The sequence below is a fragment of the Larus michahellis genome, chromosome 6, assembly GCF_964199755.1.
Source record: "Larus michahellis chromosome 6, bLarMic1.1, whole genome shotgun sequence".
In the NCBI taxonomy this organism is placed as follows: Eukaryota; Metazoa; Chordata; class Aves; order Charadriiformes; family Laridae; genus Larus; species Larus michahellis.
Genome location: NC_133901.1, coordinates 37,059,214 through 37,078,211, shown reverse-complemented (window position 1 = coordinate 37,078,211; position 18,998 = coordinate 37,059,214). Strand labels below are relative to the sequence as shown.

Here is an 18,998-nt window from a genome sequence, read left to right as displayed (position 1 = left end):
CTCTTTTCACTTTGAACTTGGCTTTCAGTCCTCCTCTCTGCCTCATGTGCTACACCCCAACCCCTCTAATTTCCCAGCTTCTAACACTACTTCACCTCCTCCCCTCTCCTTAGACCCTTGTTATCCCTCATATTTGCTTTTGTAACTGGACCTTTTCCTCAGGACCTAACTAATACTAACACAGGGCATACAGAGATTTTGGAGCGAAGGGTTGATAGGGAAGACCTGCTTTTTTGCACCAGTGCTGTCGAGGGAAATGTGACTGTCCCTGTAGGAGCAGCTTCCTCCTGGGGTTTCAAAGCACCTGTCTCGGATTGCGGGGGCAGGCTGGACTCCGTGAGCTCATGGTGGTGGCTTCCTCAGCACTGCAGAATGACGCTTGAATTGCGATGCTGGGAAGTCGTTTTTCCCCCTGAGGTGGCTGGCTTCAGAGCTCTCCTGAAAACGTTTTACTGCAGGGTTTGTCTTCTGTGACAAAAACAGAATGAGGGGAAATAGCAAGACCAAGGCTCTAGGGTAAGAGCTGGCCTTTCTCGGGATGCTTGAGCTGATGTACCTGGGATCAAGCGCTAAACTGGGTGTTTGGTCCTCAGCCTGTCTTTGCATTCCTCAGTTATTTGGCACTGTTCTGCTTGTTGGCCTTTGCTTCACTTGCAGGACTAAAATCAGGGGGGATGTGGAAATCTGGTTGTCTTGACTGGGTTGTGCTCGTGATGTCTGCCTTTGGAGGAGCTTTCTGGAAAGCAGAGCCACTGCCATAGGTGAACAACCTGCACAGGGAAGGAGGATGTGTGCTGTGTGGTGTTACAGCGTTACTGCTGAGTTTTGGAAAGCAAAAAGAAAATGTGTATTTTGCCTTTTTAGTTCCACCTGGCTGATACCGTTTTGTTTTTAAAAGTTTGTGTCCGATTTATTTCAAACAAGGTGTTCCTGTCTTTCCTCTCTCTGCCAGGGCGCTCCTGGGGTGGCCACCGCAGGGGTGAAGGTCAGTTTTACGCTACGCTGCAATGGCTTAAGTAGGGCGCGCTTAAGAGCCAAGAGTGGAGTTAGGAGAGCAGGAGGCCCAGGAAAATGGTCAGACAGCTCCCACTGAAGGGGAATATCTGAACTGCTGTTGCTTTCGGCAGAGGAAACCAGACCCGTCTCCAGCAGCACCCCTGCTCCTCCGCACCCCTCTGGGCAGGGAGGTTGGCGAGCTCGTGGTACTCCACAGAGCGAAGGGCCAGGTGCAGATTTAGGGGGCGAGAAGTTACGCCGGTGATCCAAGGCGTGCAATGAGACGACGACCTCTTGTTCCAATTCCTTCTAGCTGCTGCGGAAAAAGACAGGAATAAATAAGTCATCTCCAGGGCTGGTTGGGAGGGTTTTCCTCCTTGATGCCATATTAATGCCGTATCAACACAGGCCTCCTCCAAGCCCCGGTTGCAACTGCAGCCTTGCTCTGCTCCTGGGTGCACGGAGCTAGGAGTAGGGAAACTTCTTAATGCCAGCAGATGAGTCTTATTATGCTCTTTTGTATCTGGTAAACCTTCTCTTGGAATGCTGCAAGGTGGTTCCTCAGTTTCATAAAAGCCTCTTGTCTGAGGCTTGCTGGTTTCTTACAGCGGCCTAGAAGCTGGCTAATGAAGGTAAAACAGCTTCAGGCACAAATAACAATATGCATTTAAAGCATCCTCATCCCCTTATTTACAAGCCCAAGGCCTTCATAGATGAATGTTCCTTCCTCCACTCTGACAGCTCTAGGAGGTTTTGTACTCTCTCCTGGTTTTTCACTTTATTTTCCTGTCTCTTCCTCACCAGGGCGAGCCCGGGACTCCAGGAGAAAAGGTACTCTCAGAAGGCTTTGCTCTGAGCCTGCACTTCTGGTTGGTTTGTGTATTTTTTTTTCCCCCTCCCAAAGCAGCTGAGGGAGCTGAAGAACAGCTCTGCACTTCCCGGTGCCCAAATCCAGCCCCTAATGGCATGTGCCAGTGTAAGCAAAATGGTAGTAGCATACAGTGATGCCGAGTGGGACCACACTGCACAGAGATGCCTGCCCTCCTGCTCGTGGCTGTGGGGATGGGAATATCCTCCAGCTGCCTTCCTCCTTTTCTCCCATTGCACAAATTATGCACAACACGTTTTGCTTAGCAAGTATGTTTCCCTTCCCTTGTCCCCTTCTGCCTCCCAGTAATTCTGTGTCCACCAGCAGTCTTCCCATGTTGCTGCAGGGAGCTGTTGTGTCATGCACCACGTGAGCTGCCCTGCAGCGTCTCCCCTGTCTGTGTAGCGTGACCTGGTTTGAGTTCCCGTGGTGGGCACGGTACAAAAATACCCCATCACTCTCCATCACTAAGCAGCCGGCTTGGTTTCTGAACAGCTGGCTCCTCCTGTTTGAGGCTCACTGGGTTATGTTACAGCGTGCGACAGCCATATAACAGACACGTTCTTCTGTCTCTTTTCTTCCCCATGAAGGGAGATCCCGGAGTCCCAGGGAGGATGGGTCCCCCAGGTTTGCCAGGGAAGAGGGGGCAGCGGGTAGGACATTGCGTGTTTGGGCTTGGTGTCCTGGCAGTGCTGTGCTGTGTTCCTTGCAAGTGGGAGCTGGCGGGAGCCTGCTTTGCCTTGCGTTGTCCTGCTTGTGGGGTATTATGTGTCCTTTTCTGGCCCTAGCCCCCCTTGATGAAGTGTGTTTGCGTGGTCCTGCTTGCAGGAGGTGGGGGGCTGGTGGCAGGCAGGGCAGCACAAGAGTGAGTCTTGTGGGAATGATTAAGGACAGGGCTGCATCTTTTGACTCCAGAAATAACGCCCTAAACAAGGATTCCCTCCTCAAGAAGTTTGCTTCCCTACACCACTGTTCAGGCAGCACAGGATGTTTTCAGTAGCCCTTATGGGCATGGGTATTGAAAACTACTCCTTGAATGAAAAGTAAGATGCCAAAAGCGGAGCAGGGCAGAATCGGGGATTTACAGATGCCTGGGGCAGGATTAGAGATTTTATCCTCACAAGAACCCTGAAGGCCAACCCTTTTCTTTGGGCATGAGGTCCTGCAAATGTTTTCCTTCTTTCCAGGGAGAGAAGCATTAATTTGCAGCAGCACTGTGCATGCTTTGGCAGGGAAGGAAAACTGGGTGGGGGCCTTACAGGTGTCTAGAGGCCTAATTACCGTAGAGAAAGCGGTCACTGCACTCTAGAATTGCCTAAAAAAAATAAGATTGCTGCTAGTTAATTATTTTCCATGGAATCGCCAGTGCATGTCTGTTCTTAGAGCGTTGATGCAAGTCCCTGCATGTCAGACGTGTGCCCTTGAGCTCCGACAAGAGCTGGTGTGCAGCACCAGCCTCTGCAGGCAACAGCATGGCACCAAGAGGAGCTCTTTGCTAGCCTTGTTGAGCCGGTGTGCTGCTGTTGTGGAGAGACCTAGGCAGATGATGGGGGGAAGAGGTTTTGAATTGTTCTTTGTGATCTGTACAAGTTGTTAAGTCTTGGAGGTGTGAGGATAGCAGGTAAGAACACACCTTTTTGTGATGATGCGTTTGAAACATCTCTTGATACCACTCGATACTGGCAAAATGCAGGCTTCCAAACAGTACACTGTAGCTGGAAACCATGGGTTTAGCAGCTGGATGGAATGGACTGAATAGAATTAAACATCAATGTAAAGGCCACTAATTGAGCCCCGATATTCAAAAGATGACCCGGATGTCATGGGGAACTAAGCAAAGTCACTTCACCGAGTGAATGCTGGGTGCTGGATGCCTTCCGTTGCTCACTGCCCTGTGGCAGCCTCCATACTCCTCAGCCTGCTCTTCAGGCATCATATCAGGGGTTTTACACCATCATCTTCTGTCTTTGCCATTTTTGCCACTCCTCTTTTCACTGCTTTTCACCACCAGTATGCGTCACAGAGCTTGGCTGTTAACTGAGACACTGTGCTGTTTTGTTTTTTTTTTTTTACGAGCATGATGAGACTGGGATTTGGAGTTAGGGAAGAGGAGCAGGAAACACCCCTTGGGAGAGGTGTGGGAATATTGGCTGTGAGATCTTTGCCAAAGCAAAGCACTGTAATTCACAGAGTAATGAGGAGGTGTGAAAACTGGGATAGACTGAAGCAGTAGACAATTCCTGTGAAAACTGCTGAACTCTATCAGGGCACAGAGAAAGTCCTGCACTTCAAATAAAATTTGCCCGGGGCAACAACTTCTCTTGGATATGTGGAATGGGGAGAGCCTGTGCTGAAGGACTCATGGGGAAAAAGGGTTTAGCAGACCAGAGCGGTAAGGAAGATGCACGGGGGGATCCTGGATCCCTTTCCCACTTGCCTTCCTTTGGACAGAAATAGCAATGATGTGCTGAGATAGTCAAAAGGACAGGAGAAAACATTCACTGGCCTGAGCAGGTACTGCTGGAGGATGCCTTGTCTATGCCTAAAACAAAATCCCCTGGGGAAGGGAAAGAGGGTTTGAAACCAGAAGCAGCTCAATCTTTAGCTGCTTCTCCAGGACAGAGCCTGACCATGACTTTTTTACCAACAGGGTGAGAAGGGACGAACTGGTGACCCTGGGCTTCCTGGACTCCCTGGCACGAAGGTTTGCATCTTCTCTCATTTTTGGGGGGGGACCACTCTCATCCCCTTTCCCTCCTCCCTCCTGTGCCAGCTGTGCACTCTTGGGTCACTGTCGCAGCGTACAGCAGTGTGTTCTGCAGAGCTAAAATGGATCTCAACCCCAGCCAGGGATGTGATGGGATCACACAAAGTGCCTTCATGCAGTGAGGGCAAGGCTGTGGTCCTGGGAACATGACCACGGAATCCTGTTCCCCTTTAAAAGCATGACCTCAGATGTAACGTGGCATTTTAGCCTCCCTCCTGCTCCAAGATCCACATGTGAGGAGGAGACGGGCTTTTTGGGAGCTGCACTGCAGTGCTCTGGGTTGGAAGAGTAGCCTTGTGCTCAGAGAGACCCAGGGCAGGTCAGCTAAAGCTAAGCTCTGAAACTGGCTTTTTCTCTGTGCTCGGAATCATACCTTTCAGGTCAGACTTTCACAGGGTGCTTTTCCTTTGGGAAAGGGGACAGTGCACTGGATGACAGTGGCCATTCTGGGAAAGGACGAGGGCGTAATGGCAACTCGGTGCAAGCAAAGCTTTCCTGTTACTGTCTTTGTATCTGCTCTGCGCAAACGATGTCGTCTGCAGGGCTGAGTATCTGGCTGTTGACTACAGCTCCAGAGGGACACATACCAAAAAAAGCCATCATCAGGTGGTTTTATCAGCTCAATTTCAACAGTAGAAGATAACAGTTGTGTTCAAACTGAAGGCCGGGGGATGAGATCTGTCCGCAGGCAGCTTTATATGGCCCTGGGGAATAAAGGCTGAGCAGCAGCACTGCAGCCAAAGGGATGATGATAGCTGGGACTGCTGGCAGGGCTCTAGGTGGAGGCCCCAGGCAGAATTATATTGGCCTGGTTCCTGGACAGCTGGTGGCTCTGGAGCAGTGATGTTTCTGGGTTACCAAGAGGCCAGATGATGGACCTTGCCTTGGGCTCTGTCTCTCTAAGTCAACATTATGGCAAGTAAAATTAAGGAGATGGAGAGACTGAACTGTGACATGTGGCTTTTTCTTCCTTGCAACAGGGAGAGAAAGGAAATGCTGAGAATGCCCTGGTGGGAGGTAAAGGAGAACCTGGCCCTCCTGGTCTGCCTGGACCCCCTGGACCAAAGGTGAGCGGTTTTTTGTTTTGTTTTTTTTTACTTCAGTGAGCTGTGTGTTATGAGGGATTGTGCCCAGCACAAGGTGTGCAGGAAGGGGCAAAGGTTGCATTCATCTGTGCCCACCTCTGATTACCTGCTGAAGCGATATCAGGTTCTGCAGAGTGTGTTAGTTTTGTTGTTATAAATGCTGAAGGTGAGAGAATTGGTAAACTGTGTTTCTGGGAGTAAAATACCCTTCTTGTGCTCAAATAACTCCCCTTTACGTTCTGTAAGAAACCAGTTGCTCAGAATCAACAACAGCCTCTAGTCGCTGTGGTACCCGAGACAAGACTCCAAGCCCTCCAAGTTTCTTCTCCCCTTCCTCTTCTACCTCCTCAAGGAGCAGCACTTTTGCCCGTTGGCAAAAGACACCAAGAACACTTAAATCTGAGGTCCTATCCCAGATGTACTTGGAACAACCCTCCTGTACACTTACTTTTTGTCTGAATTGGGTGCTTTCCTTCATGCTGAATACTCCCTCCGCACTGAGTAGAAGAGAAGGGCACTTGGTGTGAAGCCATGCCAGGAAATTTGGCTTACCTGAGAAGATGTGGGCATGGCAGGGGCGCTGGCTGGTGCAGTTCTTCCTCCTGGAAAGGCAAAGCCAGCAGTGAAGTCACAGCCCTGCCACACAACACAAACCCATCCTTTTCCCTTTTTCTTTCTTTCAGGGAGAAGCTGGTGACATTGGCCGGCCTGGTGCTGCGGGGTCACAGGGGGAAAAGGTACAGAGTGCTTCTGCACAACCCCGCTCCAGGTTCAGTAGCTGCAAATTTTTTCCTACATGCACAAAACTTAGCTGAAAAGGAGCATTTTAAAACTGAGCTGCCTAGTCCCAGACTGTTTCAGAGGACTGGAGTTTGAGCAAGTGAAAGGATAAGCTTTGCTAACGGCATGTTCTTCTTGTTACAGGGGGAACCTGGTTCACCAGGAGACCAGGGACCCATGGGCCCAAGGGTAGGTGTCCCTTCACTAACACTTGAAGAGTTTTGGCCCTTCAAAGGGGCCAGTGGGACCACACTGACAGTCTAGATTGGGACGCTGCTTTCTTGACATGTTCTCACCATTACTAAAAGTGCTTATAGCTGGGCAATGGCTAAGTTTGAGACAGGCCATTTTCACCACTCCATACCCTCATCAGAAGATACCGCCTTCCAAGCCAAGTCTTCCAAGCCACCTCAGGATGAATGCTTGGCTCATTCATAGGAGGAGGTGGGTTCGGACATCCCAGTCTGAACTCCAGCTGACCTTGGCATGTCAGCAAAGAGTAGGAGGAGAGTGTTTGCTGCATGCCCAAGTCTGACAATCAGTCAGATGATCTAGTTCCTGGATTCTGGCCTCAACTTCACCACTTACCAGACCCGGCAGCTTTGATGGTCTGGTGATCTAGGCTTGTCTGGCTACACTTTGGTAGTGTTTGCTCTATCAAATGTGCTTTCAAGAGCATTGTTCAATAAATGGAAAACTGGAGGCGCAGGGAACAGGCCCCTCTGAGACCCCCTTTTCAGGGTGAACCACAGCTCTGAGTAGCCCATGGGAAGGGCAATCCCCAAGCACTGTCTAAAGACCTGATATTTTGCAGGGCCCCAAGGGAGAGCCTGGGAAGGATGAGATGATGGACTACGACGGTAATATCAGTGAAGCTCTCCAGGTGAGCAACTGCCTTCCTCTCCCATGAGGTGACTGCTGCTTGCTTTACTGTTTCCCAGGGGATGCACAAAACCAGGAACAATGTAGATCTGTTTCCTCAGCAGTAGCAGCAAAAGGAAGTACTTCATTGTTCCATGGTTTGGTAAATACTTGTGTGTCTTGTTTAGCTGATATGTTAACACTGGTGGACATAGAGGTCATGTGAAGCCTGTCAGGAGTGGCCCATGACTTGGAGTAGATGGTGAATAAAAGGACTGCAAAGCTTCCTTGGAGGTGTGCACTGATAGTCTGCAGTGAGCGAGTGGCTGTGCCCAGCTCTGGGTTAGCCTGGGTTCTACTTGAAAAAAAGAGGAAATCGTAGAATAACAGCACCGTGGGACTCAGAGCTGTGGTTTTTGCTTTTGTTCATTTTGTAGGCTCCTTGCTCGTTGTCCCAGCGTTACATTAGTGGAGAACAAAACACCTCCAGGAAAAAGCTTCATTTTCAAATGGCTGTTTTCCTTTTTTTTGATTTTTTTTTTTTTTTTTTTTACTTTTTTTCTAGGAAATACGAACTTTGGCCTTGATGGTGAGTTCCTAACTTTGCTGTGTGGTTTTAAGCAAGTGGCCATATGTTCATCCTGAGCAGATGGCCTGGCAATTTAGGTGCAGCTAAAACATTTGGCCTTTGCTGTTGGGAGCTAAAGTTGGGGCAGCTGACAGCTGAAGGAACAGCTCATCTTGCCTTCTGATCGTGACACTTGAATTCTAATCAAGCCCTTTATTTCCCTGCTTCAGGAGGTAATACACGCTGCTCAGAAGGGGCAGGGAAGAGCAAGGGGGGCTGACTGAAGCAGAGAAAAAGGAGGCCTTGAGTGCCTTGCTTGAAAGCTGATACTGGCAGTCTGTGGTGGACACTTTCTGTGATGGGAGGGGAGGACATGTTTTCACCATTGATAAGCATAACTTGACATTACAGTGCTGTACAAAACCAATCATTTAAAGAAGCAGTGACTACAAGCCCTTTGAAGACAAAGAGAGGCAAAGTAGTTCTTTTGAGCCAAAATAAAGGGAAAAGTGCCCCTGTATTTTGCTTCTCAGGATAAGAAACCTGGTCAGGAAAAAAGATGGATTTTTAAAATGCAGTATGACAGGGCAGCACAAAATGGGTATAAGTAGCATTACTTGCTAGGCCAAACTGCTCCCTAGGTCTCCTTAGAGTGGTAACTGTCGAGAGTGATCAGGAAATCTGCTCAAAATACTAGTGCTGTTTTGCTCTGCTTAAGTTGTGCTTGGGATCTAAGTAGTCCACTGTTTCCTATGATCTCTGTTCTAATAATTATTTCAAAATGTTAAAATAAAAGCCCTGACGATAATCTGAAAATTAGTTTTTCTTTTTTTAGGGACCCCCAGGGCTTCCAGGTGTGGCTGGACCTCCAGGGCCACCAGGACAGAAGGTATTTGCTCAGTTCGGCACTTGCAGAGCTAAGGGAAACACAGCAGTGGTCCAGGCAGAATTCTCCACACACCCCACACCACCCCCACCACGACAACCCTCTCCAATGCTCCTATTCTCCCTGTGCAGCACCATCAGACTGTCCTGATGGCCTGTACCACTCCTCCTCATGTACAATATCCTGAAAATATCTTTTCCCACAATGATAATGTCTTATCTGAAAGATGAAGGATCCTTTCTACTTGCCCTCCCCTTTAGGAAGCAGCTTATGGGAACTGATCTCTGTGCAGGGATTGTGTTTGTTGGGGACTATGTTACAGCACTGGGGCTGTGAACTATCAGTCAGGACAAACAAGACTGGTGAAATTCTTAGGAAATCACAATGTACTGTTTCAGCAGGGGTTTCCATGTTTTTTTTTTCCCCTGAGACCATTAGTTACCAGAGTCCCTGCAGACTATTTCTGTAATGCCCACCCTTCATCATCATGGTGCCATGCAGAAGGAGTCAGAGTAGCTGCTTTCAAACTGCCAAAGTAACAATTTTGTGTTTTAGGGTGAAATTGGCTTGCCAGGTCCTCCAGGCCATGATGGAGAAAAGGTAAGACACGGTGCCTCTGTGGATTGCTCTTTCCTTCGGTGAGCTTATCTGGAGTTAGTATGTTCCATCTCCGTCACTGACATTGCACAGTTGATTTCCCACAGGGCAAAAAAAGTATTTTGCTCCACAAAAATGAGTACTAATGGTTTATCAAAGTCCTAACTTATAAGGAGTGGCTAGGATGGTGTAGCAAATCTGCTTTTTCATGTCCTCAAATGGCATTACTGTGAATGAGAGGATGAGCAGTGAAAGAGGGTCTGGGCCAGGGAGTTGTTCTGCAGGAGTAACCTTACTCTTATCTGTAAACGTTTCACTCTGTTGCGTGAATTTCTTTTAGGGACCACGCGGCAAACCTGGAGAAATGGGCCCGCCTGGCCCTCATGGACTGCCAGGAAAGGATGGACCACCTGGAATAAAGGGAGAGCCAGGTCATATCGGGGTCACAGGAGAAAAGGGTGATAAAGGAGATCCAGGACAAGCTGGCTCGCCGGTAAATAAACTGAAGCCTCTCAGAGCCCTGCTGGCTCTCCAGGTTATGGGTCAAGGCCCTGGGACTTCTCAGATACCTCAAAGCTCCCCCGCTGAGGTGGGTGCTGGAGGCACCTCATTGCTGCTGTATGAAGTGTACCAATACAGAAGCAAGGCCTTGGCTCCCTGGCAGATGTGTTGTCCATCTTGCTGGAGCAGCTGTCCCCAGCTGCCTGCCTTGCTGTCCGGGCACTGTGTCGCTTCCTCAGCGTGCTGCCTGGCGTGTTGCTTAAGCTGAAATGCCGCTGTGAGCAAGTAGGCTTGACTGTGAGCAAGGCAGCTGAGGTACCAGCACACACGCCCTCTACAACCCCTTACATCCCTGCCGCTAACTGGGGCAGAGTGCCTGTCTCCCAGCTTCAGTCTGTCACAACTTCTGTGTCCCCAGCACTAGTCAAAAGGGGTTTATGCAATGAGTTTTTGCCTCTCTGCAAGATTACTAGGATAAAACTCTTGCTGTCACAACAGCTGGCTATTGGGGAGCGATTTCTAGCACCGACTCCAGCAAACTGCATATCTGTGCGCAGAACTTGGAGGCAGGAAAGCAGTCCCCATCCCTGCTCTCGGGACTGGCACATCCACAACAACAGGAGGATGTTCAGGCACTTGCATGTCCAGTTTTTAGTACTAGTGAAGCCCTGGTTTCCCCTGGGCACCTGGTGGTTGCCTGGGGTTTTCAGTGTTCTTGGGATGACCAGAGCCAGTCTCAGCTCTTGCAATGATGTCTCATATGCCTGCCTGACTTAGTCTTGCAAAAAATCCACAAATCTTTCTTGATCTGTAGGGTCTTGATGGCCCCACTGGAGAGAAAGGTGAACAAGGTGACCAAGGGATGCCAGGACCGTCAGGATTGCCAGGTCCCATTGGACTTCCAGGATTGACAGTAAGAACGAAAAAGACAGGCTGCTCTTTCCCGCTTGGCAAAGACAAAACAGCATAGAGCAATGCACAAGGGTTCATTTCCCAAAGCGCTGATATCTCGGGAGCCTCAGACCTCTGCCCCTTAGACCTAGGTGTTTGGGTGTCGCCAGATGTCCATCAGGTCTACAGCAGCAGACAGAGGGCCAGCTGGGCATCTGCTCCTGTTGCTGCCTGAAGGTGCTGGCTCTGGCAGCTGCCCGCAGAGCCTGCGCGGCTATGCCAGCCCGGTTTGCTGGCAGCACGGCACCATTGCTGACCCGCTTGCTGTGCCCCCTCCCTCAGAGGCTGTAGTGCAGCAGAGAGGTGTCAGGCAGCTGTTGGGGAAAGGCAAATAAAGCTCTGTGGCACTCCCCTTGCACAGCCATGAGATACTGCTCCTGGAGGCCTCCCTCTCTGTAGGGTGTCTGCTCTGGAAGCAGAAGTGCACGAGAGCTGCAGGTGAGCTGTTTGTGAAATACACTGTATGTTTGTGCTCCCTCTTTGGGGAGCTGCTGGTTCACAGATGGCTTCTGATGGAGTGAGACTCCAGAGTACAGCTGATGGTGACAGGGTCTGTTGTGTGCAGGGAGAGAAGGGTGAGCCTGGGGAGCACGGTGACAAAGGAAATCCAGGAGAATCGGTAGGTCACCTTCCTCGCTTTCCTTCTGCAATCTCGGCAGTAAGGGAGGGATGATCTGGCAGCAGTGCTGCTGAAAACCAGCACATCCCACCCTCTTATGACGCACTGCTCATTGAGTACAGCAAGCTTCATCTTGTGGGACTGAATTGCCAACCAGCTCTAGCTCCTGATGCCCTACTTTTCCCCTACACAAGAACAATCTAGCTCATGACAAGCAATCAATAATGAATGCCTAGGGAAGAACAGAAGATCATGGAAAGCATAACAAATGTTTTCCTTGGCATTTGTGGTAAAGGGATTTCCTTAACAATACCTGCGTGTTTCTACACGTATATATTTTTCAATAGATTTTGGCTTCGTGAACTTGTCTGTTCTCCCCTCAGAGCTCACCCCTAGCTTTTGTACTGCCCTGCAGCAAGGAGTCTCACAGGCTATCAATACACCCTTCTGCATGTGTGGAGCCAGCCACCTTCTTTCCTGTCTCTTGAAAAAGCTGTTAGCTGTTGACCTTGTGCCTCCTTGCAGGAACAATGGTAGAGTAGTGGAAGTGGACCTTTTTCTGTAGAGAAAAAAATCACTGCTCTCCTTCCTCCTAAATCTCTGTAACTGCTGCGTAACCCTCCCCAGAGTCTTGTTGCTGCTTCTTAGCCACTCTGTCCTGGATTGCTGCCACTTCCTAACATAGTCCTTAAGGGGAATCCAGGTTTCTAAGTCTGGTAGAGCTCAACTGTACCCTCTACCCTGCCTCCCCTCTGAGCAGTTCCCCCTCACCTGCTGAGGGCAGCAGATTATGACAGTGACTTCTCTTGTATTGCTTTCTAGATATCTGGCCCTCCCGGACCCCAAGGCCCACCAGGACCTCCAGTAAGTTTTGAGTGATTCACCTGAGGAGCAAGGCACTGGGAATGAGGATAGAGCGTGAAGTGGCTGGGGAGGATTCTGGGTGGAGAAAACAGACGGAAACACTGCAGTGTTGAAACAGGAACATGCTTAGAATCGCTTCTAAAACCACACCCCAGGGTAGGTCAGAGCTATGATGGGCTGGATAGGAAAAGAGAGAAGGTTATGTTAGTCTGAGATGAAAGGGAAGACAGTCGCAAGAGGGGATGGACAGGATTAAAGAGATCAACTGCAAAATGGTCTTAATAGCGAGCCTGGCCCTTTGCCAGATTGTTCTTGGCAAAAGCCTCCTCATTACCAGATGAGAACGGTACATGAAGTGCCCTTTACACAAATAAAGAGGCCTCTGGGCTAAGCGTTTGTGCCCTCTGTGTGTCAGAAAGCAAAAGCTCTATGCTGCACACTGAACGGGAATACCTGTATTTTAAAGCACATCCTTAAACATTACTCATATTTTGTCTCTCATCCCAAATACAGGGTCTTCAGGGCCTCCCAGGACCAAAGGTAAGGCTGTAAAACTTTACTATCCTGAAATTCTACTAGGCTGGTCCAGGTGCAAGAATTTTTCAGTAACAACTTTCTAGCTTGCAAATGTTGTTTTCCACCTTGGTAAGAGGAAAATACTTCTGAGTATTTTCTTGAAGGAAATGGATTAGCAGCTCTCATTTTAGGACTCATTTAGCTCTCATTTAGCTCTCATTCATTGTCCCCAGTTTTCACCCAGAGAAGTGGGAAGCCACTGGCCCTTGGAAACCTTCCCATGAGAACATATTTGAATTCTTTGTCTGAAAAGTTGAAGGTCTGTACCACTGGATGGACAGCCTATCGTACAGTGTTAATTAACTCAGCTCTAGCTTAAAATTAGCCAGGTTCTATACCCTTTAAATTACGCTTTAAAGCCATTCAAGAACTTCACTGTTCTTGAAGATTAGAAGCTTTCTAATCTCCATCTAAATATGTTTATGCTCAGCCTGCACCATTGGTTTGCCTGCCATTAAACAGTACCTGGACAAAAAAATATTTGAGTGGAAATGTTCAAGGAGAGCTATGTTTTTCCTCTGAGATTCTCAGAAAAGATTGGAAAATGTGAAAAGTGTCTTAATTCTTCTGGTTATGCTGAGTATTTGGCTACCAGCGCTATTTGGGTGTTAAATGGGGTGGTATATTTATCCTGATTCATCTTTTCTCCAGGTGTTGATTACAGATAGAGTTATCTGTCTTGCTTGTGTGTAACTCACTAGCCACTCCTATCAAGCGTCTGGGAAACTTCCATAAGGTGCAGTTGTCTTTGGAATATGTGCCAACCAAATGCAGATGAAAGTCTCGCACAGCACAGGCTGGATTATAGGCAGGGGAAGTACTGCACCAGTGTCTCCTTGAAGAGAGGAGCCATGTAGGCTTAATTAGCAGGTGCACTGAGATGTCCAAGTGTGGAAGCTTTTGTTCCATCCCTGCGATCTGTCTTTTTGTAATGAAGCTTTCAGTAGTGGTGAGGAAGAGCATTTTATACCCTTTGCAGACATGTCAGAAATAAATAACTCTTCCAGGTATGTGCTCGAGTCAAATAGTACTGTAGGGCAGTGACACATAGCCGTGTGGAAGCCGGAGGGCTGGTAGAGAGCGCCAGCAATGTGCTGTCCTACAATTGTAGAAGAGTACGGCAAGCGGGCTTACTGTTTCTGGGCAAACTTGGTTCTTCTGACGCTTCTCTTTCAAAGTGCAACCAAGAGAGTGTTTTAAAATGCCTTATGAATAGGAGTGGGTGGGGAAAAAAGCTTTGGGTTGCACTTTGAATTTATGAAAAGAATATTTTGTTTAACACTACTTTATAGTTTATAATACTATAGTATTATAATATAGAATTTATATATATAGTATTATCATATAGAATTTTAAAAATACCATTGGAAAAGGAATGATGATTTTTTTTCCCGAATTTTGAAACTGATGCCTCTGCATTTACAAAAATCTGTCATAAAATGTTTCAGTATGACTTTGTTTTTTCAAAGCTTACAGACACTTGTCTTTCACTCCCAATGAACCCACATCTTAAAATGTAAAACCACCCTATTGTATAACTTCTGGTTACTTATATTTACCTGACGCTCCCTGCAATAGCAGGGAGAGCAACAGAGAAGTGAGCTCAGCTCCCTTTTTACCATCTTCACCCGCTGGGCCTGAATCTCCTCTTACTGCCATTGATGCGAAACAAGTGACCTCACACAGAGGCCATTTGACTGATACTAGTTGTCTTAAGATTGGGCTGAGAATGGGGCTAAAGCATTGCTCTGCTGCCTCTTGTATTCTCTCTGCTGCCTCTTGTATTCTCTCTGCTGCTTCGGTGCGCTCCGAGGGGAGGAATGTTTGTTATATAAGTGGTGTTACGGTGGGTTTATTTTCTGCTCCATCCTTCCTTTAGGGGGAAGCAGGGATTGATGGAATGAAAGGAGAGAAGGGTGCCCAGGGTGAAAAAGGAGACAGAGGGCCACTGGGATTACCTGTAAGTATCCGGGAAGCAAGCAGCACTTTATGAGCCAAATTTATATCAGCTGTAAAAAGATCCCTCAATAGGAGACGCATGCAGAAATTTGATATGTAAAGTCAAAGAAAAAGATGATCTATAAATAACTGTGCCTTTACGTTTTAAACTTAAAAGGCTCAATTTCTGTACGGAGCCTTCATCTTTTAGATCTGTTAAACAGATCAGTGATCACTTTAATTCTTCCTGCTTCTGGCAGGAATGGGAAAAATAAGCAGTAGTTTTCCTGTGGGTTCTTTGCACTTCAGGGCAATGGGGCAAGACCAGAAACAGAATTCAAAAAGATGTGGAAAAGGAAATACCTTCCCAGCTATTTGTCACCTGGGCCAGACGTTGTACAAAAGCTTGGTGGTTCACTAGGCAATACTTTACTATCACTTCTGCAATGGAATCTGTGCTTTCCCTGACAGGGTAGAAGCCTCTGTATTCCCTGCTGTATGTGAGCTCGGTCACCCTGGACTACTGTCAGTGCACTGCTAACAGTAGAATTACAAGGCAGAATTACAAAGAAGTTACAAGCGCTTTAGATAAGAACCTGAAGGCTTTGTGAAGCTCTTAGCTCAAATCTGCTAAAAGCCTCTTCACCCGCTGTCTGAGCTGACAGCCGATAATGAAATTGTGTTAACTCAGTCCCATCCAGTTGCTCCGCCAGCCCCCAAGCTCTCTCCTCTTAAAAAGCACTGGTGGCAGAGCACACCCTCTCCCTTTGCTGAACCTACTGCCTGGAAACAAGCACTGCAAAGTGCATCTTGTGTACTGTGTGACTTTGGCCTGTGTTTGATCACCCAGATCCCTTGTCTCTGGCTGAAATGTGTGTGTCTTCGTTTGTAAAATGTTTTCCTCTTTTAGTTGTGCTGTATAGCAGTTACCTTCTAGGGCCTGGATGCTTCTCATCTAACTCTAGGCACTCGAGTGAGCTCAGCATGAGGGTATTCACAGTGGCTCCATGCAGAACCAGTAGGGAGAAAGCAATGCTTTCAGAAGGCTCAAATGCAAAGATTGTGCCTCAGTGAAGCAGTGAGAAGTAAAAACCCAGTCCCCATTTTGCCCTGAGGAATGCAAATAGAAGCTTTCTGCGTAAACAGTTAGTCCTTCAAGTCTGTGTGGTATCAGAATAGGGGAAGGAGGTCCTTGTGACAGGCTGAGCAGAAGATGCCCCAGCAATTATCCTGACAAGCTTATCAGTGTGGCAGGGAATATGCTATCTGGCTCTGCTACAGCAATGAGCCCCATGAGAAACCAGGGTCCCTTGGCTTTTCACATCATATCATCACATATCAAGAAAGATACGGACGTGCTGGAACGTGTCCAGAGAAGGGCCACGAGGATGATCAGAGGGCTGGAGAGAGTTGGGGTTGTTCAGTCTGGAGAAGAGAAGGCTCCGAGGAGACTTTACTGTGGCCTACCAGTATCTTAAAGGGGCTACAAGAAAGCTGGTGAGGGACTTTTTGGGATGTTGGGTAATGGTAGGACTAGAGGGAATGGATTAAAACTACAGATGGGACGATTCAGACTGGACATTAGGAAGAAGTTCTTCACCATGAGGGTGGTGAGACACTGGAACAGGTTTCCCAGAGAGGTGGTGGAAGCCCCATCCCTGTAAGTTTTTAAGGCCAGGCTGGATGGGGCTCTGAGCAACCTGATCTAGTGGGACGTGTCCCTGCCCAGGGCAGGGGGTTGGAACTAGATGATCTTTAAGGTCCCTTCCAACCCTGACAATTCTATGATCACTCCTCCTGAGCTGTGGAGGGGGAAAGGCTGGCTCAGAAGTGTCCTCTTAGAAATGTTTTGTGTTTGGAGCAGCAATATCAGCTGGCCCACTAGGGAGCACAGTTACTGAGCTGTTAGTAAGATAACAGAGATATTGTGGACCTTGTATCCCTCCTCAGAGCTACCTATAACCCTCTTCATAAGCTTTTCCATGCCTGATACAGTGTATTTTCAGCCTGTCAAAATTAATGCAGTGCCAAACAGGTACTGAAATATTTCAAAGACGGATTCTGTAAAATCCCACAGCTGGATCTGCTGCCTTTTCATATGTGACTTAGGGCTTGACATCATGCCAGAACCTTCAGCACGCTTCAGCGCTGATTGTCTGCAGTAGCCTTGGGCTTCTCTGTATGGCCGACAAGCTGAGGAATTTGTCATGCTCCAGTGAAGGAAAACGCAGTATTCGGTACTTATATTCTACCAAAGCTTTCTCTCCTGGCCACCGTTAAGAGATATGACACTGGCCTAGATGGGCCTTGGGCAGAGCCACTGCTAGGTCTTATGAATGAGGAAATTCAGGGCAAGAGCCAAGCGCACAGAAAAGTGCCATTTCATCTCAATCTGGTGTAAATCTGCACTGGTGACACAGGAAGATGAGCCACCTGTTTTACAAGCCTCCAAACAACTGGATGTAGAGTGGAGCAATCTTGCAGCTGACTAAGTGTGCACCTAGAGGACTTGAGTTTCTCGGTAGGAACTTGAACGGCTGATGGCTCTGCACTGCTTATAAATGCCTCCCTGACCACAGGCCTTTGAGCCTTCTGTCTCGTCTGTGTTGCCCAGCCTGCCACAAAGGCAATGCATGATCCAAATCCACTGTTGCATTGCACTTTTCATCACCTGTCACAGAAGAGCTTCTTCCTCAGGGGTTTTCTTCACGGCACTGAGAGGGAAACTTGTATTCTTAAGGGGATCTGAAAATTACAGGTTGACAATATATATGTATTCAGTGTTTCTATGTTTTTGTTGGTTTGCTTGTAAGTACCATCACCTGTCCTTGAGATCTTAATTTTTGTTTATTGCAAGCATATGTTTGTCTCAAGTCACTGCTTCACTCACCTCTCCCCTCCCCTCTCCTTTCCCCCTCACCCTCCTCCCCTCTCGCCTTGTTTTTGTTAACCCTCCCCAATCTGTTCAGGGTGCTTCAGGTTTAGACGGCAGGCCTGGACCACCGGTGAGTTCCGTTTCTCCATTACCCTATGTTACTCCTCCCCAGTATCATGATTTGTCTCGTCTCTTCCACCAGAGTCTTGTTTACACTAGGAATAACCACCTTTTCTCCAAAGCAGGCTTGGGCAGGGGGCGGAGGGTGGTTAAACTTAGACTGTGAAGTGACGCCACGTGCTTGTCTTTTTTTGGTGCTATAAATCTGTCTGGATCCTGGGATTACAGCCTACTTGTTCCACTTTATCTCAATAACAAGATGAACGAAACCTCTGCATGGTTCCATGATGCTCTGTTCTCCTGTCCTCTTTATTGTGAGGGGTCTCTATCCTGTCGTTCTCCATGGTAGCCTTGCTTGCCACCTTGTCATGACAGTAGCTCTACAGTTTTGTCTTAGGCATAATAATGCCGGTGTGTTTTGTCCTGTGAGCAAAATGCTTTGTGCGTTGTTTTCACACATGGCGTATAAGGCTCGGTTGCCGTGGGTTGCAGGTATGCTTACAGGTATCTCTCTATAGCCTGGTAAGCATCTTGGCACAAGGAGAATTTACATCTAAAAGACCTTCTGCAAGCAGGACTAGCCCTTCACCTCTCAGCAGCAGAATGCCATGCACCTTCAGCAGCTCCGCACATGCCTTCCCTAGTCCCAGATACCTGGGGGTGGTGGGGTGTGTTCTGGTCTGGTATATACATCTGAGAGGTAGCGACATCTAATAGTGGAGCAGGATGATGCAAGATTCCCACCTCTTGTTGCTAACTTGCTGTGAGATGTGAAGGAAATAAACTCCTTGTGCCTAAGTTTCTCAATCTGTTGAATTCAGAATGAGACAAGTAATGCTAACCTGGTTCTGCAAACCATTCTGCTATCCTTGGGTAAAAGCTGTTAAATAAGGGACAAAGATTTTTAATACCTCCCGGGGAAATCATGTATCACCCATGTACAATCCATTTGCTATTTAAAAAGAAAAAGCAATTTCTCCTCCTCAGCATAACTGGAAATAATTCAGCTGCTCTAACTTCTGAACAGAATCTGAATGGCAGTTTACACACTCACTTGTTTTGGGAAATTGTGGATTTAATTTTATAAACGTGCAGGTGAGCTATCAGTGTATTTCATGGCACTAAATGATCTTAAAATGACGCATA

At 47.9% G+C, this 18,998-nt stretch overlaps 1 protein-coding gene across 1 annotated transcript in view; it reads left to right on the top strand.

The window, feature by feature from the left end:
* The window catches only part of COL13A1 (collagen type XIII alpha 1 chain), a 102,384-nt gene that overhangs the window by 61,038 nt on the left and 22,348 nt on the right, over positions 1-18,998 (top strand). The window contains exons 22-39 of the mRNA XM_074593151.1: positions 953-985; positions 1,801-1,827; positions 2,455-2,517; positions 4,515-4,568; positions 5,612-5,698; positions 6,400-6,453; positions 6,641-6,685; positions 7,311-7,379; positions 7,923-7,946; positions 8,761-8,814; positions 9,367-9,411; positions 9,749-9,901; positions 10,724-10,822; positions 11,426-11,479; positions 12,302-12,343; positions 12,857-12,883; positions 14,799-14,879; positions 17,827-17,862. Of these exons, the coding sequence (XP_074449252.1) occupies positions 953-985; positions 1,801-1,827; positions 2,455-2,517; positions 4,515-4,568; positions 5,612-5,698; positions 6,400-6,453; positions 6,641-6,685; positions 7,311-7,379; positions 7,923-7,946; positions 8,761-8,814; positions 9,367-9,411; positions 9,749-9,901; positions 10,724-10,822; positions 11,426-11,479; positions 12,302-12,343; positions 12,857-12,883; positions 14,799-14,879; positions 17,827-17,862 (1,047 nt within the window). The remainder of the gene's footprint in view (positions 1-952; positions 986-1,800; positions 1,828-2,454; positions 2,518-4,514; positions 4,569-5,611; positions 5,699-6,399; positions 6,454-6,640; positions 6,686-7,310; positions 7,380-7,922; positions 7,947-8,760; positions 8,815-9,366; positions 9,412-9,748; positions 9,902-10,723; positions 10,823-11,425; positions 11,480-12,301; positions 12,344-12,856; positions 12,884-14,798; positions 14,880-17,826; positions 17,863-18,998) is intronic.